Source organism: Acanthochromis polyacanthus, chromosome 15, assembly GCF_021347895.1.
Source record: "Acanthochromis polyacanthus isolate Apoly-LR-REF ecotype Palm Island chromosome 15, KAUST_Apoly_ChrSc, whole genome shotgun sequence".
NCBI lineage: Eukaryota > Metazoa > Chordata > Actinopteri > Pomacentridae > Acanthochromis > Acanthochromis polyacanthus.
The window spans coordinates 17102934-17130798 of NC_067127.1; the positions used below are offsets into that span (position 1 = coordinate 17102934).

General features: G+C 41.8%; 1 protein-coding gene across 5 annotated transcripts in view; it reads right to left on the reverse strand.

Moving 5' to 3' along the window:
• The window catches only part of LOC110949304 (signal-induced proliferation-associated 1-like protein 2), an 88742-nt gene that overhangs the window by 17994 nt on the left and 42883 nt on the right, over window positions 1-27865 (reverse strand). For all 5 annotated transcript variants that reach the window (XM_022191261.2, XM_051959773.1, XM_022191258.2 and 2 more), the window contains exons 5-14: window positions 27319-27493; window positions 26972-27075; window positions 24657-24814; window positions 23431-24007; window positions 17175-17449; window positions 10673-10927; window positions 4813-4959; window positions 3245-3348; window positions 3010-3098; window positions 918-1291 (exon numbers count right to left, since the gene is read on the reverse strand). In XM_022191261.2, coding sequence (XP_022046953.1) covers window positions 918-1291; window positions 3010-3098; window positions 3245-3348; window positions 4813-4959; window positions 10673-10927; window positions 17175-17449; window positions 23431-24007; window positions 24657-24814; window positions 26972-27075; window positions 27319-27493 — 2258 coding nt within the window. The remainder of the gene's footprint in view (window positions 1-917; window positions 1292-3009; window positions 3099-3244; window positions 3349-4812; window positions 4960-10672; window positions 10928-17174; window positions 17450-23430; window positions 24008-24656; window positions 24815-26971; window positions 27076-27318; window positions 27494-27865) is intronic.

Here is a 27865-nt window from a genome sequence, read left to right on the forward strand (position 1 = left end):
TGAAGACAGACTGTGAGTGGCTGCAGGGCCAACCCTCTCTGACACCCCTTCTTTCTCCCAGATGGGCCCCAGTCTGGTGAGGAGAACTTGGAAGACAGTGTGATGAAACCCCCCTCCATTGCTGCTACAGTCTGACAGCAGCCCCACCCGTCGGCTTCAGCACAGCTGGATGAGCCAGGCTGCAGGTCATCAGTGAGGGAGCACGGCCGGGTGAAAAGGTCACTTAACAGCCACCAACCTTTCTTGTCATTTGTCTCTGTGTGTTTAACAGAACAGACAATAGGCCGAATAGTCTGGCAGTGGTGCGCGAACCGCGTATTTGAACGTAATGGATTTTGCTATGAGCCATGTATCATGAAAAAGGGTGTGAATTTCCTATCAAGCAAATTACTGACCCAACGAAATGGAATTAGGTCACAAAGGAACAAAGCATTTGCCCACAGAGAGGAAAAGCATCAAAAAGTCACCACTGACATTAGCAAGAGTACACAAAAGATAACAATGAAGGTCACGTTAAAGACCCGGAGTGGGGGGACTGGTCTCCAGAATAGCTTCAGTGCTTCTTGGCATGATTTTTTCAAGCCCCTGAAATTGTACTGGAGGTATAAACACAATTTCTCTTAAAATATTCCCTCATTTGATGTTTTCATGATAGGTTTGGAGGGTGACGACTGATATGTCCCTTCAAAATGTCCCAAAAGTGTATAATTTGCGTAAGATCTGGTGATTGCAAAGACTCTTGGTCTTGAACGCAAGTTCAAGACCACATTACCACATTTTCTATTAATTTGGTGCACTTCTGTTCAAGGGACATTTTTGATATTCCACACACAAAAAGATCCAACAATTGGAAATTACAAATATAAACAGTCGTTTAGGGCAAGAGGTAAAAAAATACTAAAATGTATCAGTAATACCTTGAATGGGATGAGATCTCACTCAGGTCTCCAATGCTGCCCTCTGTCACATGACTAGACATGATGGCAGAAGCGTAGCCCTGTGGTAAGTACAGCTTCCCGTGATCCTCTTCCGACGTCCCGTCCTCATGGTGCTCCGACACCCAGGGTTGTCCCTGCTCCCCCACCCTGCCCTGCAGCAACACCCGGGCCCCAGGGGCCACACAAGGATTAGTGTCTATGCCGCTGTCTGTGGATGCCCCTTTGATGTAAGTGAGGCCCAGCATCTCTGGGTCCATCAAGTCTCCAGAGCCAAAGTGCTTATCGTCGCTGTTGCTGGAGGCGTTGCTTGAAAGAGTGTTGCTACTTGAGTGGCTCGAGTTTTTATCACCCGTCTGGTAAAGAGAGAGACAGAGAGAGAGAGCAAGAGGGGTGAAGGGGAAAGAAATACTGTAAATCAAACAAGGTCAAACAGCAGCTGCAAATAATTCCTATGGTTGTTTAAACATGCTTAGAGTACCAGACAGGGAGGGGTTTACCCATCAGGCTTCATCACATGTTCATGTGTCCCTGACTGAGGCGACAGCTTGTCTTCTTGGGAGCTATTATGCAGTTGGTGAGTTGACAGTAACAAGTAGGAAGAAATAGAAACAGGCTACGCTGAATGTCACAAACTTTTCATGTGATCTCTTCAGTTCTGGTACTCCTTTAAGAAATCCGTATGATCTGGCTCCTAAATCTGTTTAAAAGTGTAGATGTAGAGTGTTTTCATCTGCTATGTTCCTCTGGTCTGCTCAGAAAGAAAGAGCTGTTCATCATCGAGATGAAAAAATATTCAAGGTCAAGTCAGCATGACCTCAGTATATATACACCATATGTATCATCAGCCTTACAAATCAATTTGTTGACTGGAAAAACGGCCTCTAGTAACAAGGGTTAACAGTAGGGCTTAATTTGCGAGTATAGACTGAGCTACGAAGGATTGACCTATCACGCTTCATTCGTTATGCTACGCTGAACACAACTAATTCACATTGCATCAAAAACAGTTGGAAAAAAACAACCTCTGTGAATTAGAGGCATACTGTGCCAAGAGAACAGTTTAAATTTTTACCCAGCGGCCTGGGTGAAGGCAACACTGGCTGAAAGCACTGAAAGAAGTTGCTCGGTTTATGTGCCAGCCTCCAGCATCAAAGAAGAAAGAAAAAAGACACTGTGTTGGGCAAAAAAAAAGATAAATGAGCGAGAGGGGAATGTGAAGAAAGGGAAAATGAGAGGCTAAAGCACTTAATATATTCAACCTTCTAGGAAAATGTGTCCTAGAAAAGTGTGAGACAACCAGAAACGGTGATGAGATGAGATGCCCGTTAGCATGCTGATGAAGGGAAAGTGATAACTGTAGAGAGCGTCTAGAGGGGACGACATGAACATCCCAACTGAACATCCCAATTGAGCTGCTGATTGCTGCAGAGCCCATAAACAGGGCAATCTGACCTCACCCAGATTGTAACAGCGGTGTGGCATAAAGCAGGTCTGGCAGTACAGAGCTGTGCAGCGCAAAACACTCAACTGCAAACAAAGCGGCATCAAACTCAGAACTTTCAAATATTGAGCTCCACAAACAGAGTCGATAATACATTTCTAAACTTCCATGAGCCTTGTAAACACCAAGCAGTTTGTGTGCTTTTTTGTTTTTTTTGCTCCTGTCACACTTTTAGTCACTGTGGGCTCATTTTTTGCAGAAATATAAAGTAATGCACCTTTATGGAAACAGCACAGCCATGGTTTGAAGTAGGGAGAACTCAAACATGTCTTTTGTGCAGTATGACACAGAAAGAATACCATAAATCATCACAAACTTTAATTGACTTTTCAAGAATTGAAAAAACTTTCAAAGTTCAACATTTTTTTAGTGCCTAGAGGTGTTCAAGAACTGTTGGAAAACTGAAAATCACACATTTCTTCATAATTTTACAGCTTCTAGCTTGGATTAATAGAGGGATACTGATGATTTTTTTCAATGAAAACATTTCAAACCCCCTGAATGGTTTTAGGGTTAAATCTCGCATGGACAGCGTTTGTCAACTGAAATTAAAGTTGATCAGACATTTACCCTGGACAGCTTGTTGGGCGAGTCTTTTCCTCCTTCTCTTTGCTTCAGAGGGTTCAGGATCTTGGTGGAGGGGATGTGCCATTTGGCCTCTGTGGGGCCAGAAGAAAAGCGTAGAGAAGCAGCAGGCATGAGTACACAACGTAATTCATGCTTATTGGACTGTCAAAACATTACATCTGCTGACATTACATGCACATGAATCATGACCGCCGAAATGAAGGAACGGCAGACTCACCTGCAGACCTGGTCCTCTCCAGAGTGGGCTCTCGCTCCCTGTGGCTCTCTCCGTCTCCCCCCTGCATGTCCCCTGGCCGCTCATGGAGAATGGGAGAGGGGCACCTGGAGGAAGAAAGGGGAAGAGAGGGAAAATGGGCTGTAAATTATTTCCTGTCTATAGAGCGAGCTCTGCATTGTAGTCAGTGAAAAGCTTCAATAGATTTACAACAGATGTACAGCAATTAGCTCAAGATCATTTAAGGTCAAATCACTTGAGCTCATAATAGAATAAAGAAGCTGCCAGACAACGCTGACAAGAGACCTCTTTTCATTCGAGTCCGTGTGCCAGGCGCTCTTTTGCTCTTGTCAAAAGGGAAAGAGCAGCAAGTTTTTCAATGCAGGTCTTAATTAAATGTTAAAGAGCTAATAAAGGCAACAGCAGATGAACAGAGGCTGCAATGTCTCGAGGTCTTTAACAAAGACTGTAGATCAGCTGGCTGTTGTCTGTTGTGCATCGTGGCACAGTGGTCCTCGTGAGTTCAGTGCACTTTTGAGGCCTCTGACAGAAACCCAGCAGTGAAGAGCTAAGCCTCTTGTCACGGTCTGTAACCATTTACAGACCGACAGACGTTGGTCTCTGATGGATTCTGCTCATGAACAAGATTCAGTCTGACAGATGTGACGCCTGCGCAGTCTACGGGCTGTGTTACTCTGCAAACCATTATATGATTGAGAAAAAGATAAAAAGCAACACGCTGAAAAGAATTTTACATTGTAGAGAACAAAATAGATGAAGTGGAAAATCTGATGACAAAAAAGAAATCGTGGTTACAATGATTATGTTGACAGATGCTACAAAGCTTCATCCTCTTGGCCTCTCCGGGATTTTCAGTGTCTTGTGATTATTTTTTCACCAAAAACTTCTTTTCAGTGGCTTTCTCCAAAATTGCTGCGTAGTTTGCTCGAGTGGCTCTTCAGTCACAGCAGGAGATACAGAAAGACAAGAAAGAGTTCTTCATAATTACCTCCCATTATACTTAACTGCACATCCTTTTTGAATCCTCTGAACAGAGGGAGATAACGGTGCTCACTGTTACAGAAAAGAAAAATACTCTACCTGGTTTGGATTTGGCTATAAACTGTCCAGTTTGATTTACAGAATGGTCATTTATGACAGAGGTAGCCTTTCTGTTCTTTTGAATGAAATCATGAAACCAAAGTTCCGGGATGACTGAACGGAAACTAGAATAACACACGTTACATGAAAGAAGTCTCATACATAAAACTCTGAAACTCATCTTCCTACTTCCCTCTTTTATGCTCTGGATGTGGTATTAGACCATGGCAGGCATGATTTTATTGTTTTGTTAGCTGAATTCCTGCAAAAAACATGTGAGACTGGCCAAAAGTGCACTGATGATTTAGTCATTTCATGCGGAAAAATTGCTGTCATTTTGCAAAATTGCAAGTTCTCCGAAATAGTGCTGGGACTGATTGTAGCTGCATTCATTACTGTAAAACCATATAATCCTGGAGGGACTACTTAGAGGCTATTTCATAAAAAGTAACACTGCTGTTGTCCTGTACCCATCATATCCAGGCTGCTGGGACCAGGTGCCGCTGCCGCAGGGTCCTGGATCACTGGAGGACGACTGGTTGCTGGGGGAGCTGCGGTAGTGCTGGTCTCCTTTGTTGCATGAGGTGACTTGGGGATTCTCCATATCCTGCATTGTCCTGCAGAAACCCGGAAGATACACAAGTGTTAAGGACACCGCTACAAATGGTGAAAAGTAAAGACGGATGTGAAATGACAATATAAATTTTGGTCAGGAACTAATTCCTCAGACTTTCTGAAATTCTTAGAGCACATTGGCACATCTTCAAATGGTTTGGTTTGATTCACCAACAATCCACAACAGAAGAATTTACAACTAAAAGGAAAGCAGTGGAATCAGCAAAATGTTGCCCTTTTCTTTGGTAAATTACCTAAAATATTAGTTATTGCAAAAACTGTTGACAGTTCTGGTAATTTCAACCGTAACAGATTACTGAAAACAATTTTGTACACCTTGCTTAGATTTCTTTTTGATTATAAAAGAAGAAATTTCACGACAAACTGGAATTATTTTTCCTCCCACACACTAACAACATTATTATTGTGTGTCGCGCCAGAGAATAGCCTACTGCATGTGACCCCTGAGAATAATCTTCACAGAAAATGTAAGAACTGTCAGTGGGGGAGACGGTGTCTTGTTCTCCAAAGACAAACAAAAAGAAGAGATTAGTTACGGTAATAAGAGTCAGTGAGTAATCCAGATGGTGAAGCTCTGTGTGGAAGCTTCTGAACGTAAGAGGAAGCCTGAGATTTCTACTCTTAAATTTCCAGCTCATGCATTCATCTAGTTTAAGTGGATTTCACTGCTCTGACCTTACTAAATGTCCTGATACAAGAGGTTTCGTTGCTTACTTTTGCCTGGCCAGGAAAAACCGTGCAGACGATGGTCTTGAGTGAAAAATAAACACTGGATGTGAGCTGTGACTGCTGCCTAGAGGCCTTCCCTTTAACCAGCACAGCAAAGTAGGATACACGACCGGACGCAAGTAAGACTGCAATAACATAGGCAGGATGGCTTTCACATTAAGTCTCCAGCCAAGTCCATTCTATATTCTATATGCCTCATATCTGCTTTTTTTCCTCTTTTGCTTCTGTTTGCTTATCTAATGAATTTGGGATTGGGTCTGTGTTAACTTGATTTCCCAGCTGACAAAACCATTTCTTACATGTTTAAATCCAAAAAAGACATCGTAACACGAACAAAGCAACACAAGAGGATTTGGGAATGTTCTGATAAATCTAACAAAAATAATCCAGTAGAACTTTGTAATCCAAAAATCACAACATAAACATCCATTCAGAAGGCGACAAATTCTTAGTATCAACACGTTCCGCTTCGTCATCAGATTTCCTTCGTCTAGACCTCCATGGGAAACTGGACTGTCAGTAACTCTATCGTAGCACACATCATCAAATGCATTGGCCAGATCGCTACATTTCCTCTGAAATGTTAGTCTCCTCAGTCGGGTCCAAGTAATTTAATGTGAAACAGCAGCAGCTGCTTTTTGTTCCCCTTTTCTTCTTCCCTTGATCTGAACAGTTTCGTGGGGTTATTGAATGCAATTCTGTCTCTGTGCTGCGATAGCATTTGGAGGTACAGAGATTACGGGCTGGTCTCAGTTGGCTGCATTGTAGGCATCATATTTTATGGTACACAGGCTGGATCCAGCTCTGCGTGTGGATGAGATGATGTTTTATCTAAGCTATAAAGATTTGCATGTGCCCTCATAGGCCAGTGGTACCCAACCCCCAAAACCCTGTCAGATCAACTCAAGTATTGTAGTGAGACCACCTGTCAGGCTGTTCAGTTTTCATTTGTAACGCTACCATTCAAACTAGCAGGGCTACATGTTTCAGCCACTTCTGTTTTAACCATTTATCCATTACTTAAGCCATCTCCCAACCACTCATTCATTTGGGCGCTTTCAGCCATCTATTCCAGCTACTTAAAACGCTTCTCTGGTTATCCAAATACTTTTCATACTCTCGCACACTGTAGCACGTTTCCAGACATGCATCCTGTCTGTTAACCTGACGGCATCTGCACATGCCAGTTTCATGGCTGAATGAGCACGCCGGCAACTTTTTTGCAAAAGTCTTGACGGCAATAGATCACTTTCAACGTGGCAGAAGTCTGAACAGCATGCTGTAGCAAAAACGAATAGCACAAGCAACATAGTGCACATGGTGCGACATGATTTGGGGAAGGGTTTTACCAAATTTCAACACGAATATTGGCTCACAAACATCCCAGACAGCACAAAAGAATCAGAAAATGTCTTTTTTGTTACTTTGCTCTACAATTCTACATCTTCTGCAACTAACGGGTCACATCAATGACACTCACCAAAAGGAATATAATCAGACTATAAATATTACTACTATTTTTTTTAGTAGTTTGGGATATTAAATGTAAAAGAATGGTAAAATGTATTGAGCACTTTTTACAGATATTTAGTTTACTGTGAGAGAATAATAAAGAAACTAGACAATCTTCAGTTTATAGGAAGATGGAATCAAAGAGTTTTTGTTTTTTTCTTATATGCAGACATTCTGTTGCACTTGTTAGTGCGTTATTATGCGTTACACATCCCTTGTTGTACTGTCCAATCTCCCATTTATGACAACTATTGCATGCGTCCTGTGATGCTATCTGTCACTGTGGCAGGTACGTCTGAATAACAGCATGCTGTCACATTAGCAGATTGATGAAGCCAGAAATGCTACATATCATTTATCTGTGTTGAAGCTAACTCAATTTGAGAGTAAAAAAAATTGAAATTGTCTATTTTTTAACATTAGTCAAGCTACTCAAACAAATGGCCAAATAATTTATGTTGATTTATTCCTGTACAATATGTGAGAGTATAATACTCCCGTCCTGTCTCCCTCTCTGCCTCTCAAGTCTGTACTCATGCATCCCCCTCCTCTTCTCCCGCTCCCTCTGGGGTGCTACATATCGTGGTCCAGGGAAGAGCACTCTCTTTGTTTCTTCAGTAATTGGATGAGATGAGCTGAGTCGTGTCAGTGTCCCCATCACCTCCTCCTCAGCGGGGTGCAGGAAGAGGGAGGGAGTGGGAAGTAGGAGGGATATGTTGAGAGAAAGAACAGGAGCGAGAGAGAATGGAGCGCTCCCACTGCCAGGGATTCTGATTAGGCGGAGAAGGTGGCCATTATCCCAGTATAGTCAGAACAGGCAACACCAGGGGGGGTCGGTGTGACACACTGGAAAGGTTATCATGACTGTAGGGGTTTCATTAGAATGAACAAATCACTGCTTTACATGGCTCAGTGGAGATGTCCAGAAGAGACGCAGCCTAGGACAGGAACAAAGTCTGTGTGTGAGTGTGGCCTTATCATCTAAAAAGAGATGAAAGTGAAGCCGTGAATTCATTTGACTAAAATGCTCCATTTATATGTATGCAAATAGCTGCACACAATAACAGCTCCTCAAAGTGTTACTGCGGCTCTTTTCTAAATGAGAAAGGCTGGGAGTTCAAAGATTTCATCTGAAAGGATTGGATCTTTTGAGCGTCGTGATGTTTGATCGGTCTCGCTCTCTGAAAAACCTTCACCAGAAAGCTTGACTTCCAAAAATGTCTTGAAAACATAATTTGGCTGATATGCTTAGTTCATTTTTTGCATTCACTAAGCTTTAGCTCCAGTGAAAACTGTGTTCCTCTAATTCAATTTTCACATACTTTTTTACATAGCTGTTTGTTGGTAGGGCTGCACAGTAGCTGGGTGGTTAGCACCATCGGCTTGCAGCTAGAAGATCACAGGTTCACATCTTTCTGCATGGAGTTTGCATGTTCTCCCTGTGCATGCATGGGTTCTCTCTGGGTACTTCAGCTTCCTCCCACAGTCCAAAAACATGCTGAGGTTAATTGGTGATTCTGATTCTAAATTGTCCATAGGTGTGAATGTGAGTGGGACTGTTTGTCTCTATGTGTAGCCCTGTGACAGATGTCCAGGATGTTCCCTACTTTCACCCTTTATCAGCTGAGATAGGCTCAAGCCCCCCCCCTCCGCGACTCTAATGAGGATTAACCGATGTATACATAATGGGTGTTGGTTGGCATTTGTCTAATGTTTACTACTACTGTAGTCGTGCCTAAATATACTACAAAAAAAAGTTGATGAAAGTTGAGATTGGGAGATTCTAGTGAAAACCTTCTGCAGGAAATCACATCCAGATCCAGATTAGGGAAAACCTATTTAAACTCTTAAAACCACACAGTTCTAGGTGTTTTGTGTTCCTGTTACTGGCCACTTTGTTCACTGTGAGCTCATTTTTTATTGCAACATAAAGTCCTGCTCAGCTATGGAATCGGAACAACCATGGATAGAAGTAGAGACAACTCAAGAATGTTGTTTATGAAGGTATTACTAAGTCAAAATCAAGTTAAAAAGCCATAAATTAAAAAAAACAACAACAGTTAAATGCTGTACGTGGGGTATTTCACCATGCTATATGTATTTTCCAAGAACTTGCTGACAACTTGCTTCTCTGTATACCACAGTAGAGCCATGTTGCATTTATTTAAAGGGGAACTTCGTTTTTTTTTCCAACCTGGGGTCTGTTTTCATACGTCATTTCATACATGTAAGTGATGGAGAAATAAATTTTCGACATAGCTCTTGGCGATCGCTCTTTGTTGTTGCAAAACCGGTGTTTTGGCGCAAGCTCTTGCGCGATTTCGGAATGAGATTTGCTTTCTAGCGTCATAAGATTTGGATACAGACCACAACAAATAGCGATCGCCAGGTAATGTGGAGGTTTTCGTTCACTTCTCATCTCTAGTATGTTGTGGGACATTCGTTGAGACTATCCGAGCCGGTCAGTGTGGGAAAAAAAGCACGTTAGGGCGGACTTTGATGCAGGGGGGCAGTTTGCCCCATACTTTTCGCTAGCTGAGCTGCTAAGCTGCCTGCCTGGCTAAATACTGGAGCTATGTCGAAAATTCATTTCTCCATCACTCACATGTATGAAATGACACATGAAAACAGACCCCAGGTTGAAAAAAACGAAGTTCCCCTTTAATTGTTCAAAAATGTCTTGTCTTCCTCTCAGTCTCTACTGTTGTCTCGTCTTTGACATGTGTAAAGACAATCAATATTTCACACAATAAGTCACAGAAATTTTGTCATTTGACTGTTGGTTACAGGTGAGGTAATAATGGTTTCTGCGCTGCATTGAGCAACACAGACTTTTCTTATTTTTACAGGATCTAATTGCTAAAAGCTATTTTGATAAAATACTCCAATTTTAAGTTTAGATTTTTTCTTCTGCTGGAACAACATGTCACACATTATACGTACATTCAAAGACTGCTGGAAAGCTGAAAATATGACGATTCTTTGTGTTTTCACAAAAACCGGCCCTAATAAATAGTTTTATCTCACCGATATTTTGAAGGAAACTTGCCTTTCACACCTGTCAGTAGTTTTTGAGTCTCAGAGGGTTACAACCTTGCACTGCTCTGTTATTTATGTGTGGATCAATATGAAGCTGAGAAAACTGACCTTCTTTCGAATGTAAATTAATAATCTTTTATGGGGCCATGAGAAATTGTGTTTTGGTGAAATAGAGAAATCTTCAAGCAAGGCGAAACATCACTGACCAGTGTTGTCGACTTTTGCAATACCTAATAATCTGCAAGATGTGTCTGTTAGCTTTACCATTGTTTAATGCAGCCTTGCTACTTCACTCATCTGATCTTTCATCTTGAGCCAAAAAACTTTACTAACTAAATCATCTTAAGAGCCATTTTAAACCCTTTATAAATATCATTCTGGTCAGAAGGAAACACGAGAAGAAGGGGAGTCTACCTGGACCCATCTGGCAGCTTTCTATCAAAGGAGGTGCTTCGTGGGATCGCTGCCTGGTGCTGTTGGAGGATCTGCTGGCACTGCAGGCGGTCAGGGCCCTGAGTGGGCGAGCCTCGGGAGAGAGGTGGTCCAGCAGCTGTGGGCACTCGATGCCAGGTGGTGTTTCTCCGGAAGGGTGTCTTGTATTCACAGGGTGTACCCTCGCTGTCAACTTTGTACTCCACCATTGGTATGCGGTAGAGCTCGGAGCAGCCCCTGAGAGGGAGGGAGGATCAGGAAGGAAACAAAGGTTAAAGGTCATGAGGGTGCCCACGATGACAAGGTGACAGCAGCATGAAGCTGTATGAGACGTATCCCTAATCACAATAACGTCTCCCATCCCATCTCACCTCCGAACCTGAGGAAAATTTAAAGTGTCATTTTGAAAAGTGCATGAGGACACACTGAGGAACACAGTAAATGAATCTTGAACCAAAGCATTGTGATGACATCTATTCCATTCTTTAATAACAGCGAGATTCATTGCAAGTTGTTTTAGCTTATAAATGCTGTGGTGGGCAGTATTGGTTTGTGCTATACATACTTGTTACTACACAAATAAAGATTACATAAACATCCCATTATTACAAAATTAGGACTTAGGCAGTGTGTGAATATATCTACTAGAGATACACAAACTGGATATGATATTTGACTTTTTTTTTTACATGTATCATGGCCGATCAACACTGAAAGATAAATTCTGAAAAGTTCTCTTCTAATTAAAGATAAGTAAAATGGACATATACAAAGACATCTTGACTAAGTTTTGCATTTGAGTTGTTTGAAATTTGGACCACACGATTTTCATTTTCATTTGAATTGTTCCACCCTGGAAAAACCATATCAGCAACGCCTAACAGCCACATTTAAATAAAAAAATATAGTTTGTTAGGAATCAAGAATTTCAATTAAATAGCACAAATTGTATTCATTGTTATTCATTTTGAACAATGAATAAGCAAAAAAATCCACATTAAAATGTTACAATATATTTATTAGTCATGTGGAAACATCATATTACATGTTCTATTATTTTTTCAGCTGTTAAATCGACAATTCGATGACTTGTTTGCGTTGATACTGTGCAACACACTGATCCTGATGTCTATAAAATTCAAAGGGAGGTGCATTCATATTTGGTGTTACCATGGCTACATCAAAACACACAAATGCTCAGAAATATTTCTCCTGAGGCGGATGTCTAGATATAGTGTGTCCAACTGCAGGCACTCACATGCCTGCACACTGACACCGCTAAACACACAAACGTGGACGAACACACTTGCATGTGCATGCTGAGGGCTTCCAGGCACATCGCAGATCCTTAAAAAAAAGTGGAAAACATTTAGACTATTTTAATAGAGCAGAAAATCTTCGCTTGCCCCTCAACCAGATATGGGTCTCCCCTGAGTCACTCCACACAGGAGGCTTTTCGTCCCTCCATCTCCATCCCATTAATGCTAACTACACTGAAGATATCCGGGATGGACAAGGCTTGTGATGCCATTTCATGCAACATTAATCTTTGGGCCTGGGCAGAGGCTTGGTGTGTAGATTTGTAAGGGCGGGGGTGGTTTAACCGGGTGGTGGGTCAGGGTTAAACAGCCTGGGCGCTCTGCTAGCTCTCCAAAAGCATCTCAAGCATGACCCTAATGATTACACTGACCTCCCCCTCCAATGTCCATTTTCCAGGATCCACTAGAGGGTGGAAAGCTGTGTATACTTTGCTGTGGTTATACATGTACACAGAAAGGGGCTGGAGGAGGGTGTGCTGGCTGATTGCAAAGGCTGCGGTGAAGGGGGCGAGTAATCCCTCTCAGAGATACCCTTTCATCAAACTGGGCCATGGGTGACTGGGCTGTTTACAGCTCGCCTCCCACTGGATCTGTAGATGTTAGAAGATGTAACTAGATGATCATCCCGCGCTTCCGCTCCTTCCTCCACCGTGTCTCCTACATCTGGTCATCTCATCGTTTGCCGGGCCTCATACATGAAGGACTAAATCCTCAACATCTTACACATTGCATTATTTATTTACTATACGTGTGCTGCACGCATCGCTGGTTTGGCGTATGGAACAGTGAGAGCAATGGCATCTAATGGCATTACAGCATCAGAAGATCACAGATGTCCATAAATGGAAAAGGACTTCATCTGGTGGGATGAAGCTGCTGCATGTGCAGAATAGCTTAGAGACTGGTGATTCAACAGATACAATCATTATCCCATTACTTTCATTGTGTAACTCGAGGTCTTTCAATCACTTTTTGTTCAGGATGCTAACAGCAGAGTCAAATCCTCCAGACTGCTGGTCAATTGTATTTTTAACAGGGCTGCTAATCCACTCATTACCTTGATTAACTGTGTGTGTGTGGTCATGCTAGGTTGCCACACATCATTACTCTCTGAATAGGCTAAACCCAGCTAACAGCTTGTCAACAGCAAAGGTCTCTGACGCTGTCTCGTGCTGTGCTTTTTGCACCAGAATGACCAAGACTTGACAAGGTGAATTTCTCTTGTGATCCTAATATTGTCCCTCGGCAATGCTTCAAACTGAGCTGGAGGTGGGAATGGTCTTCATATTGGCCTGGAATGTGCCTCTTGTTTGTAAAGTGTAGGGGGGACTCGGACTCTCTGTGTATAAATCACTGAGAAACAGCAGGAAGCGGGTGTTTGGTCAACAGCTAAACCTGAACTGGAGGCTAGTGGTGGAGGAGAAGTGATTAGACATATTCATTCAGGCATAGGGAGACGCAAGAGTGAAATAATGCTGTCTGTTTCCTCTGGATTTCAATAAGAGCTGCTGCGGCTGCATTTCTCCAGTGTAATGTGAGTGGCTATAAATTATGCCACAGCCTGTAGAGAACAACTTAAAAGTAACAATCAGTCAAGTAAAAACACAGCTACGTCTGATTTTGCTTGATGAAAAAATTTGACAAAACGCAAATTAATTTAAATAACATTACTGGTTATTTCCAAAAAATACAGAGTTAGAAGTTCATTTAGTGTGTTGCTAGAGGAGAACAATCAGCTTCTTGAGTCATTGGCTCTTAACGAATTACAACAGATCAGCGTGACAACAGGACCTTAGACCTCAGTCAGAGAGCTGTCACTCTAATGACAAGCCTAGCGAGTGAGGGACAAACTAATCCATTCCCACAGCCAGAGTCCATGTCACAGCAAAGAGTCACGGAGGTTGTGACCTCCACCAGCCCCTTTGTAGACCATTGTCAAAGGGTTCTTAAATAAGGTGAGCTAAAAAGTGAACAGAATTGCAAAAAAATAAAAAGACATTTCAATGATTTCTTTGCAAACTGAAAAAACAAAAAAACACAGCTCCTGAGAAGAATGTGAGGTGATTAAGTAGAGCAAATTGCGATGCAGGTTCTCTTGGTTTTGGTTTTGGTTTAGCATGCTGCTTTTCACAAGGTGTTGGCATGGGAAGTGATAAATCTGGCTTTACTTCAATCCAGATAAAAATCCACAATGACAAGTCTGATGACACTTCAAAAGAAAGGTCACCATCTTAACGTCACAGGCAATACTCATTACCAGCAGGGCTCTGGTGCAGGTTACCCACCATTTCAAACATAAGTCTTTGTGATCAAAACCCAACATGTACAATATGCTATAATAAAAAACATAAAAGGCTACAAAGAAAGCACATGGAAGCAGAGCATAAACCCCTGTCCACACAACAGTTGCTTTACGGTTTCTGTTAGTGTCTGTATATCTTGTAATAATCGTCCATTTTAGTCCATATTGTACTGATCGCTTTGTTTATTCTTACATTTCTGATGACCATGTACCATAACATACAATCACTGCCATGTTCTGTACATCACATTCCTGTTTCAAAGAGCTAATCTTTTTCTCATTAGTTTGATTCAAGGCTAACATGTTGAACTTGTTTAAAGCTTTTCAGAGTGATGATGGAAAAGCCTCTGGCATTGCACTGAGCTAAAACCACATCCTGCCTCCAGTGTAAATAAATACAGTACTAGGTAAGGCTAATATTAGAGCCATATCTCTGGCTTCAGACTGAGCAGGGCAAAATCGTTTGGGGCATAAACAGCTTTGAGAGGGTTGTCGCAAAATAGTGCATTGCGCTAAAGACTCCTTTTCTCTTAAAAAAAAGGTTCAAATCTATGTAATTTTAGCAACAAGATGACAACAACAGTCCTCCCTGAATGTGGAGAAACAACAAAATTAGGAAGCCTAAACAATGTCCTGACAATTTATGCAACAGTAAAAAGGAAGCACACCCCTTCTAGCTCCTGCATGCGCTTATGAAAACATTTTTTACTTGTCATGGTAGCAGCGTGGAGCCAGGGTACATTGTCTGGAGGTCATGAGACTCTTGTCCATTGTTGCCAGACTAACCCCCATCTCTCTGGCCACAGGGGACTGACTGGGGCCTTCGGGCCCCTGCTGAATTCCTTTCCTTTGAGATAATACTGGAGAAACTGGAGCACTTATTGTTGACTGCAACACTTTAGCAACTCAAAGACGCAGTAGCGAAAAGAGTTGAGGGCCCTTGAGATTCTTCACCTGACCTCTCACCTCTTGATTTGTTGGAGCCTTGGGAGAAAATTCACAAGATCAGGGATGGAACCTCTTGGTTCTCATGAGACAACCATGAGAAATTGTGTTTCGGTAAGACGGGAAAATCTCCCAGTAAGGCTCAACAGCCCTGGCCAGTGTGGTCTTCTGGTGTAATACCTACTAATCTGCCAGATGCATCTGGTAGTAAATGCAATATATGGGTCAAACTCAGTCTACTATGCATCACACCATTTATTACAGACATATGGCATGATGTAATACTCACTGAACGCAAATTTTGGGAACAATGGGAAGCAGCATGTTTATTTTTAAAACCATCTCTAGACATAGATGTCAGAAGCATCAGTCAAAGCAAGCAAGAAATCTTGGACTGGCACAGATATCAGGTCAAAAGCCTCCTTCACCAAATCCTCCATCCAATGCTCCAGGGAGATGGACACACATTGGTCGACACAGAACCAGTTCTGGAAGATGTTTGTTTTGTCTGCTTTCTGCTTCCCTGAACTACGATTATGATTGTATCATCATGTATCATCACAGATCGTGGTAAGAGGATTAGACGTCGGTTCTGCCAGAGAAGCTGCTGTGTTGGATTCACAGACGAGGCATGTTAGCCCACCATCTGGGGAAGCAAATATGTTACTCCACTGTTGCCAGACCAAAAACCAAAGTTGAAGCACAGTTAAACACGTGCCTACTATGGAGTCTTTGATATTTGGACACACACATACACACAGCTGTTTAAGCTTGCACTCGCTCTGAACATTTAGCAAGGCTGCCATTTATATCATGTACCGAGAACATACATGAGACTTAATCTTCTACACAGAGATCTAATCTAAAATTGCTCATCCATCAGAGATTTATCCAAATTACTTACTGATAACAATTCACTTGATCTGTTCAGAGAAGCACACAAATAGAAACAAAGAATGAGGTGATTAATTATGGTTTGTCATCTCCAGGTTTTAAATTTAACCACTATCTAACAGTGTTACCTGCAACATCACAAACAGAATAAGGGATTTTGTTTGGGTATTTTTCGTACACTGTCAAGCTATTCTGCTTTGGAAGTGAAAGCAGCATTTGCTGATACACAAATCTGTCAGCCTGAAGCAGAAGCAAAACAAAGATGTCGAAAATGTGAGTGTGAAAGAGTGACGGATATGATTTCACAGAACTGTCTGTCTCTGACAGACAAAACAAGCAGATGTGCTTTCAAAACAGGCACTTTACACAGACCTTCATCTCTTCCCATCACAAAAGATCGTTTGAAATGTGCTTCTCTCTTTTTATTACCGGAGCAGTGGGCTCTCTTGGTGGGTGTGTGTCCCTAAAAAGGCAAACACTCCCATCCTAATTGCTAAAAAGAACATTGTGCAAGGTTAGAAAAAAGCAATCTGCAAATGTGAGCTGTCAAACAATGGCAGCGAGAGTTAAGCCATTAATCAAAAGGCTCCTCTCATTATCATTAGTTAGAAACGCTGACTGTCCATGTCTGTGATTCTGCAGCCCTGCTGGAGCTCTCTCTCACAACAAAGACAGCGTCCTCTCCAGAGAAATCAGTGGAGAACAACATCCACCACAGTGCAACACAAACAGTATGTAAGCATTTCTTTATGCTAATCATCTCAAACATGAGAGCAAATGTCAAGCTAATTTAACCCAGCTACATGAGAAAAGGAGAAAAAGAAACTACGCTTCTATTATGGCTTCATGCATGTTTGAGGAGCACCTGCTTCTGTCTCACAAACCGCAACACAACAGCCAAGACTCAAAGACAATAGGAAGTCTGGATAAGTTTTGTAAGTATCTTTCGTCTGAGATGTTGTTTGAACAGTGTTTGTATTGAGGTAAAAAAAAAATAAATAAGAAAACACAAGTGAGAATTTACCTTCGGGGAGTGCCGTCTTCATGAGGCTGGATTATAACCACTTTGACAGTGACAGATGTGCGCAGTAGGTCTATCATCTGCTCATGAGTCAGCGTAGCAACAGCCACCTTGCAGATCTCTACGAGCCGGCTGCCCTGTCTCAGCCCTGCTTTCCAGGCGAAGCCGAAGGGCTCCACATCAGCCACGATGCCCTCAAAATTGACGTGGAAACCGAGCTGGCCGAGTCCGTTCCGACGCAAAGTCATCTCTGACGTCTCACAACCTCTGGTGGTGATCTGGAATCAGAATCAGAATGGATTTCTTCATTATCTATAATAAACATACAGCAACAGATCCAGAGACACGAAGACAGAAGGACTTTTGAGATAGTGGAAAACAAAATGAAATACACAATCGCACTGAGATAAAAAAAAGCATGCAATGGATAAAGAGATAAAGACTGGAAGTTGAATGATATTAATATGTCTTAATAAGAGCTTTTGTAAAAGATGTGTGGGTTTCATTACACAAGGAACATTTTCACACGAAAGAAAAATACTATTAAAGCATCTGAAGTAGAGAAAATCCTGTCTTTAGACAGAAGTTCCCCAGCGCTTTTATTTGGCTAATTCAAAGAACCTTTCAAAATTCAAGTTAATAAGGGGGTACATCACAGAGCTAACTGATGTAGCACAGAGTCAGCTACAAAAACATGCACCACTCACAAATACATGCCTGTCTCTGTGGAAAGGAACTACAGTAGCTCTGTGGAAGCTGCATAGTGAATGAGGAATTAATTGGCAACTGAGACAAACTTGTCCATGGAGCTGAGTCTATTAGAGAGAGTTAAAGTCTAGGAAGAACTTTAGGAAGAGCACAATATTTGTACACAAATACATAATCTGCAACCACTGGCCTTTAATGAACACATCCAGTTGCTATGCAGCTTGAAAAAAACGACTCACTTCACCCTTTTTTCTACCATTTAGGAGACTGGAGCCAGAGGCTTGACACTTGGATAGACACCACTGATCCTCGGCAGGCAGTCTCTGTTCGTCCAATTGCATAGCTGAAGGAAACTTAAAGCTGGTTGTTGTCAAGTTGTGTACTTGCATGTAAATTAAGTTGCTCACTTTGCTCTGTGGTGGTCAGACATAATCCTTTGCAGTTCAGGTTCAAATAAAGTTCGGGCAACATATTTGCTTCAGCAGCAATACAGCAATAAAAACGCACAACTAGCAAAGTAAGCAGAGAGGAAAAAAATGTGACAGTAGCCAGTCTGTGTGCATCTTGGTGACATAAAGTGACTGAGCTGATATGTTGGCTACACTCTAAGTTTTCCTGTGACGACGACTGGGAGAAAACCCTCAAACTGCATCCAATGAGCTTTAATCACCCATCAGCTTAGTCTTGGTTCAGTTGTGGGTGACTGCCTCCATTTGCCTCAGAGTGGCAGCTGGCTTCAGGGACACATTAACACAGACTATGGATTGTCAACACTCCAGCAGATTCTCACACTGGCAGAAATCCTATCCTGCTATGTGAGAGGGAACCCAAGACAACCACGACAGACCATCATGCAATAGCCGAGACCTCCTGAAATGACACAACCTTAAAACTCCATTAAGGCAGGAAAGGACTCATCCAGTCATGAATTAAATCACAGCCTCAATCTCAGTTTGCAAAGATCCTCTACTTCGCTGAGATGACACACAAACCAAACAATCATTCTGCATAAAACATCAAGGGCAAAAGAAATTGGAAACGTGAAGTTTAAATGTTCTCTTGGGTAAAGTCTGGAAGTAAATGGCCTATGTATGAGGTCTGGGTGTTAAGGACCATGAATCAAACTGGCCTTTGTCAGAAATTCATTCGACCTAAATAATAGCTTTCTAAATGCTGTCATTAAGGCCTTCATTCAGTCCCATCACAAAATTAATGTGCAGGTTCTACTTCGAAGGGCCCAGATCCATAATGGCTAAATTTAACAGGACACTTATTATCCGATAGGAGGGATTTGTGGTCTGTAAAGATATTTTGATAAGAATAGTGACATGAAGTCTGACTGTGTAAATGTAAGACTGTCCCGCTCACCAAAGCGTTTCTATGCAGAACCAAATAATGGGCTCTATTAACCGGTGGCATAAAACTACAACTCTGCTCTGAAGAGAGAAACACTCAGCCTCAAATCTGTTGTCAAGTAGTGCTGCTGGCACAAATCCTCAGTGCGAACTCTGACAGTCACCGTCTGTAGAAGCAGGTTCCACAGATATGAGAAAATCTTGTCGAGTACCTCAAAAAATAGAAGCGCAGAATGAGAAATCTGTTGCTGCCCATTTCTTCTGGGCTTTATATCTGTGATTTTCATACACATATTCTAAGACTGGAGCTCCTAATGTAATTAAGCACACTTCTTTTTCGGAGGCAAGAGCAGCCCTGGCAAGACATAAATGTCTGCAATCACCTATGAAACCAGCTGATTAATCAGTTCACTGATTGACAGAAAATTAATGAAATAATATGACAATCTTGCACTCACTTAAGTTGCAAAAATTCTGCTTTTCTCTGTTATATGTCGTCGCAAAAGTGATCATTCTGGGTTATCTGGGGCAACTGGTCGGGCAAAACAAGTAAAATAAACAAATTTTGAACAGCTTAGAGAATACATAGTCAAATGACCAATTAAATTTAAAAAAAATCTGCTGAATTATAAAAACAACTATTAATTACAGTTGTAAATCTGATCAATACATCCTTTTTACCCTTAAGGGTGTCATTGAAAACTGTTCAGACTTACCAGAGCCTTATGTGACACACTGAAATTCCCTGTTTAGTCTGACTAAAAGTTTAAAACCTTAAGATATTCAGCTTATGACAAATAAAAAAAATCAAATCATTGCATTAGAGAAGCTGAAACCAAATGTTTGTTATTTTTGTTTGTCACTGAAGTCATTGAAATAATTGATCAATTCTCAAAATAGTCTCAGTTTAACTTTCTGTCAGTTGAATAATCGATTAATGAAATTTCAGTTTTAATTGCACTGTGTAGTACTTTGCTGTTTAATCACTAACTAACCATATTAGATAGACAAAATCTATTCGAAAAATATTCTACAGCATTTTTCTTTCTCATTTGTGCTGCTTCATTGTGCCTCTTCTGCCACTCAAAGGTACTTACACAGTTGCTTTTATTTGTAGCCCTGTCGATGCATAGAGAAACATGAACACATACTGCGAGAGATTGTCTGTACTTTGTTCAGCAAAGCAAAACAAAACAAAAAAAATGAATTTATAGCACCCGAGCCAAGAGGACTTGTCTCACAAAAGCCGAACATGCGGCCACCCAGCTCAGCGACACCCTGGAGAGCAGGACGTGATCACAAAGCTTTTAGTTGTGCTCACACACTGGGCTCCTCTGTGAGTTACAGTGGGCAATGTGTTTGCTCTGGTTCGCATTACATCACAGGTCCGGCAGCCTGTAAATCCTCCCAACGAAACATGATTCGAGTCAACCTCTGGGACATTTAGGAAAACACAGACACCTTTGGGACAAAGTATGCACGGTCAGCTCATATCCAAATGTGTCCACTGCTGCTGCTGCTCCACCGTCTGGGTGAGTAACGCATCCAGACACCCACTTTTTTAAGATTTATTCACTGCTTCTCCCGTGAAATATTTCCCACAAATCCCGTGGATAAGTGGACAGTAAATGTGAGGGGAGATTAGCATAGTGAATGAGGAAGTGATGTCCTTTGGCTAATCATAAATGCAAATATATCCTGCAGTGTCCTTTCTTATGATGAGTGGAGTAGACTCTGAACGACATCTGTGTCCTTTAAAGATTAATTATGGTAAATACTTCATCGGCTTCTTGGGGTTACGATATGCAGAATCTTCGTGCACATTTACTTTCATCCAAATTTTTAAGTTCATTGAGTCTGAGTTCATTGCAAAAGGTAATAATGAAAATGATCTCTGCCTACTGTAATCCTCAGAGGAATCGGATTCTTGTTCAGGTTCTTAGCAGGAAATAAATTGTCCCTGCTGTGTTGTCTAAATCAGTGATTTTCTGGCTAGAGTTTGTTGGAAATTTCAAAACAGTCAATGAGGCTGCCAAGAAAAGATCGATGAAGGACAAGTGAAGGAGAATAAGGTCAGACGCAGCTCAGGCTTGGATTCTGGGATTCAACCTCAGTGATATTTAAAGGAAAACAAAAGGTTGCCTGATTAGAAGTTCAACAAACAAATCATGGAAGTAAGGATAGGAAAAGCAAACCCACAGAGCAGCACAATGAGCGGGGAACAAGACATCGGATAACAGAGTGTGGGCTGAGGAGCCAGGCGGGACATATTTTTTTTCGTGACTTCAAGGCACCTAGGCCCACCTGGTCCCAGAATCACATAATGTGACCACTGAGTCGTACAGATGGCCAAGGCAGAAGTACAAAATGGGGATGAGAGGACTTGGACTAAGTGGGAAGCTCTCCATAGGAGTGAAGCAGTATGAGGCCAAGTGTCCTCTATTCTTAGACTGTTAGACCCAAAAATGTGTCCGTGTTTATACTCCTCCCCCTCAAAACTGGGTTGATGTCCTGTTTAAGCTGCCTCCTCCTCTACCTGCACCCAGAAATCGTCCAGTTTGAGAATAGCCCAAAATCACATCATTGTTAAGCTTCCATTCAATTAAATGTACGGTCTGCTGCAGGGGATGGCTTCTTTATGTATTTATTAATTTTTTGGAGGAGGAAAAATAAACTGTGATATTTCGTTATGCTTTATCCTGGTCAAGAGGACAACATCTGCAACAGTGTGACCTGAATGGCTGACTGTACACCTCTGCTGAATCTGTGCAATGAGCCAAAGTAAGCTATCAACAGGAGGCCTGTAATCCTCTCTGGTCTCCGATGAGTCCGCTTTATAGTTTCATATTAAAGGACCAGGTGGACAGGAGCGAAGGGAAGACCGGAAAATAGACGAGTTCTGGGACAATTCAGTGAGCCGTATTCAGACAATGCTGAGGGAAAAAATGCAGTGAAGCATCAGCGGAAGCTCAGTGTAGAGTTTCAACACACGAGACTTGACAGGACAGATGTAGGTTCAGCAAGCGACGGTTTTGCTGACATAACAATGAAAATAAAATAACAAGGTTTGTGGTAAGCAGTAAAGCTACAATGGTAAGAGCAATATTTGCAGAATGCATTGTTTCACCACAGAGACACCACAACTATCCCAAAGTAAAATGCTTTACTGGACCATTTAAAGTAAGCAGTCATTTCCTTCGCATGCCAAGCAGCATGTGAATGAAACGCAGTTTTAATAGATTCACTGGTCCATTGATGACAGACTACTACTCATATACTGGTGAACTGCTCTGTATTGTTGTCATTATTGGATATTGGGGCTAAAACTGCTACGAGGGACCTTTCCTTTTTACCCTTGAAAAAAGCCATTTAATCTGTAGCTGCAATAGCAAGGACAGAATTTCAGTAATGTGCTGAGAATTATGCTTTTCACTGATTCCACATAAAAATGAAAGATAATCACGTCTATGGAAGTGAACAGGAGGAGTAAAGGCTGTGAAATCTAACACAAGGTGCCACCAAACCGATGTCTAGCTACTGGCTATATTAGAGATTGGACTATCATGCCTAAAACATGTGATGCCAAAGCAAATGTTCTAGCAACTTCCCAAAGAGTGACAACACAAAGCAGCAGGTGAAGACGAACTCTGCATGAACAGGGAGATGGAGCTTAAATTATATTTTATATACGTACACCAGACCCTGTTATGAAAATGTAAAGCTGTCTCTGTTTTTTTTCTGGAACATAAAGGTGCCCTGTGATCCTGATTTTATTAATGCTGTTTTTGTCTGTGGGTTTCTCTGTATGTTAGTGCCAACCTGGGCTGTTCCTTGCCCAATCCATTAACCGTCTGACACATCAATGGTAGACAGCTTAATTGTTTTTACTGTAATGTGCTCATTATATCAAAAATAAACTGGATGTCAAACTAAGACGCAACCCCCAATTAGCCACAGACAGTGCAAGCAGAATGAATTACTCACTCTGTGAGTGGGATGTAGTGTTTTAAAACCGATTAATCTGATGTCTTTTGTTCCCTGAAATTTCTATGTATGGAATGATTTCAGACTGGTACTAAAGACATGGACATAAGGAAAACTATATGAGACAGATAGCCTCATATACAGTCTAATCCAGCAGACGTTAAGACCTTGAACATGACAGATTATTACAGATATGTCTTTCAGGGTCTTACCTCTAGTCTTTGCACCATCTCCCGTATGTCTTCTCCACAGTTATCATGTGCAGACAGCATGACACATTCCCCGCGCTCATAGAAGATCTTAATGCTCATAATCCCTGAGGTCCATCCGATGACGTCACGACACGAGCAGTTGAAGACCACATTTTTTGATTCCTCCTCAATGAGCACAATAAACTCATTTGATATGCCGAGCAAGCAGTACACGTCCATCGACTGGCCAAAGTCTCGGGCACAGACGCTCCAGGTGATGGCTCCCACACTGAACAGATGTGCATCTTTCCTAGGTTTCACCTTCTCCTTCTTCTTTGCTCCGAGGGTGATGAAGCTGAATTTGACAGCTGAGTCTATAGTAGCCGTACTGACAAAGTTCTCGGCTAAGTCCTTCAGGTACTCCTGCCGTGTACGAGTCGCCATGGCTCGGAACTTCTCTGACTTGTGTGCAGCGTTCTCTCCATTGATGACCTTGGCGAGCAGGAAGTCCCTGAACACTGCTGACTTTGGGAAAGTTACAGACTTGGGAATAGGAGGGCCAAAGGGAGGCACGTCTTTCGATCTGGACACGGCCACACTGGAAAACATAATTAGAATCAATAAATCAAATGCCGTGCCAACATTTGAGAACAACTAAAAGAAATGAAGAAGTATTGAACTGTACGTATAATTAGCAGTCATTGAGGAGTGTTGAAATTATATGGCTTTTCGGGAAATTATTTCTGGTGAGACTGAGAGGAGCTCAGACTAATCTTGCTCTGTTCAACAAATGCTATGTTATTAGCAAGAGCCGTCTTGACTTCAGAAACACTCGAGGACAGAATTGTAAGTCGTAATTTCAAGGTGTCTCTGAAGATAATAACTGTATCATCACTGAACAGATCAAAAGAGTCTCATGATTTCCACACATTACTATGAAGTGATGACAAAAACCACAGAAAGCACTCAGCAAGCTACTATTATTATTCTTTCAAATGAAGTGCTCTTAAAAGTTCATGTAGGGCCGTTTGGCATGAAGACATTTATGCAAAGCACATCAAAAGAGCAACGCATTCCCTTAAATTGTCTTGAGTGTATTAGTTTGCTTTTAATCCCATAGTGAAGTTATAATTTTTGCTGGTCTGACTCTTTTTACTCTTTTCTCCTCTATTCCCTGTCCTTTTCCAGCCAGCGTAATACAGTTTTGAAAGAGCCTTCCAGGCATGGTGCGTGCTTGTTCCATTTACCTGTAGCAGACGTTATCAGTGCAGGGGTTGTGGACTTTGACGATGACAAACACATGTTGGAAATGAGAACGGATGTGCTTTGGAGTGAAAGGAAGGGCCCCGGGCTCCTGGAACACTATGGTGACGATGTCATTGCCAATGTGCCTCTTCCTTAATAACTATAAAAGAAAGAGAAACAGAATCAAACACAAGGAAAAGCACCATAGAAAGAATGAAGATGGTAAGACAGATCAAGAGTCTGAGGATTTAGTAATACATTTCCTTTGAGATTAAAATTAATCAGAATCAATCAGAAAAAAATTGATTAGACTGACTGGAATAAAACAATGTAAGTTCTTCTCTACAAAGGCCTGCTTAGCGATAAGAAAGAGAGAGGCAGGCAAACTGACTCAGCAGTTATAGAACAATATCTATGTCAACTTAGCAAACATTTGCCAATGTCAGTCAAGATAAGCTACTGGTCAATACCACACCAAGCACAGTTTATCACCAAACCTTTACATCTACTGACTATTTGTTACCTGTTGGTTCAAGCCACTCTCTAGTCACTGATTAAACCCCTGAAAGCTCATCTCTGTGTGTCAAAGGTAGAGATTTAGAGGATTTTTTTCCCCATGAAAATGATCCCTTCCTGCCTTAAAATGGCTTAGATGTAACTCTACACTGTTGCCTCCTCTAGGATGTGTTGATCTATGAACTCTGGCCTCTTCTTCCACATGGAGTTCACCTATGTGTCTGCTCAAACACTGTAAAACTACTCTACTAAACGATGGCAAATTGTCATACTGGAGTAATTCAGTCACACACTCCGATTCTGAAGAAGAATAAAGACACAGAAAGCACCACCTTGCAACTGGACAGGATTGTTTCCTTTGCAAAGTATGAAACCCTGCAAGTCTTTTAAAACTGTCATCAGTACGTTGCAGTTTTAAGAGTTAAATGCTTAGTCACAGAATGGTCTGTTTATTTAGCTCAGAATGTGTCTCCAAGCATGTAAAAAAAAAAAAAAAAAACACACTTGCACATGTTAATCACGTAAAAAAATCAATTTTCACCCGAGGGAGTCCTTAGTTTCTTATTTGTGATCAGAAGATTATGTTAGTTTCTTAAATGTCACACAGTGTGGTTTCAGGTATTGCCAAGTCATTTTGGAATAAGCTCTTAAATAACAGCATAGTTTGTGACAAAAATTAGCAGGGCACCCCTTGTGTGGCTTAATTTTCCCTGATATGAAAAAATGTGAGGCTCTCTGTAACACAAGTGAACATAACGACTGTCACATCTATACAAGCACCACAAAAAGGAAGTGTATCTTCTGTTCTGTTTGCACATTTAGTCCTCAACAGAATCACTGCGCTATGTTTGGATACTGAAAGTGTCTGTCTGAAACCATAATAAAAGGCTTTTTGGTTTGAAGAGATATCATCACTTACCTAATTTAGGATTTTTGGGCAAGAGAGACTTTCCCAAATCTAGTTTATACTACTGGTATTGTTGGAGTGCTCCAATCTTAACCTTATTTTCTGTGGTTTGAGGTTTGTCAGCGAAGGTCACCAAGAGCCTGAATCGAGCAGGATTAAGGGGCACAGAGGTGAATTGGAAAGGATGAAGGGATGAGTGGGGCGAGCTCTGCTCGGTCCAGCTGCAAGATTACTACTGGGGATTAAATTAAATTATCCCACTTCATGAAATACAATTGAAAGCAGAGAAAAGAAAACCGTAAGAATCCCCCACTCCCAAATCCAGCCAATCACATCTTAGACACACTTGATAGATTGGGCATCTGTTGTGTTGGACTGTAGATCCTGCTCTATTCCACTCCATCACATACCACCTCCTTCAGGATGTTCACTGTTAATGTCTCTACAGGGTTGTACCCACAGGCTTTATTATGGGATCAAAAAGTACTTCCATATAGGTAGTGCAGAGACTAATATGTGAACCTCTGTAATCTCAGATTTATCGGGCCATCGCTCACCAATCCACCACTACATCCACTTAATTCCACTTGTTAGCGCAGGCAGACACAGAGGCACATCTAATACCACGGCAGGTCCAGCCCCTGGGGATGCATTGATTAAAATCCGACTATGAGGTACCGTCACCATGGCAATGCTCATGCTTTCAACTGATAGGTCATTACCGTGGCAAAATGAGTCTCTGGGGAAGATTGGCAGGAGTCGGAATTGGACATATCCTAAAAGGAAGCTGCTCAGGGACTTATTACAACCATTAGACACCGGCTTACCACACAGAAGAGCAATCACGGTGGTCTGCTGCAGGGGACAGAGCGTGAAAGTGTGCAGTTTACTGACCTGCTGTCGGTTGTTGGGCGTGTAGGGGAGCATGGTGGACACATGAAACATCAGCTCGTAGTCCTTATAGGTAGTGTAAAGAGAGTGTGTGCCCGTGGAGTCAGCTGTAAGACAGAACAGGGCAGTTTACCGTCAGTGGCCTTTATACAAAAAGCTATTGTGCTAGCAATCTCATGAGTAATTAAACAAAAATCAAGATTAAAGATAAAGTACATGGGCTTAAAAACAGCATAACCTGACAGAAGGCAACATAAAACAGCCAAGCATCTGCACTCAGCAGGATTAGAAGTGTGTGGGCTTACACTTTGTGAATGTTTAGTTTGTGTGTGATGTGTGCTTCATCTTACTCTTGTTATCCAGCTGAGCTCTGTACTTGGTGAAGCCTTTGAGCCGCACCCTCTGGCCGAGCAGATCTAAGAATTCTTCCAGCGCCGGTCCAGCACTCTCGTTGTTGTACATCTCTTCTTCTGTACTCTGTCCCGCCTTACAGTAAAGCACCCCGACCTTGTGCTGGAAGCTTAACTGCAATGAAGAACATACACAGACACTCACTGAGCAAGTATCATTTCCTGCCGCTGATATGTAACACACATCACACTCATGCGTACTGTACATTATGCACTCGAAGCATGCCAGTGCCTACTTTCCATCATGTCACAGCTAATGTGAAGGCCTTCATAACCCTTGGAGGAGAGAGCTGAAATCCCCTTTGTGCAGCCAGGCTGTGAACTCTCTGGAGCTCTGAGCGGAGCATAAATCAAGCCAGAGCTATTAGCTGCTACTTAAGAGCAGCTGTGGAGCAACGAGGGAGTGAATTACAGACATATAGCAGAATAGCTTTGGTTTATGGGAGAGAACTCCATAAGCTGCCAGCAATAGCTTTTTAATCCTTTC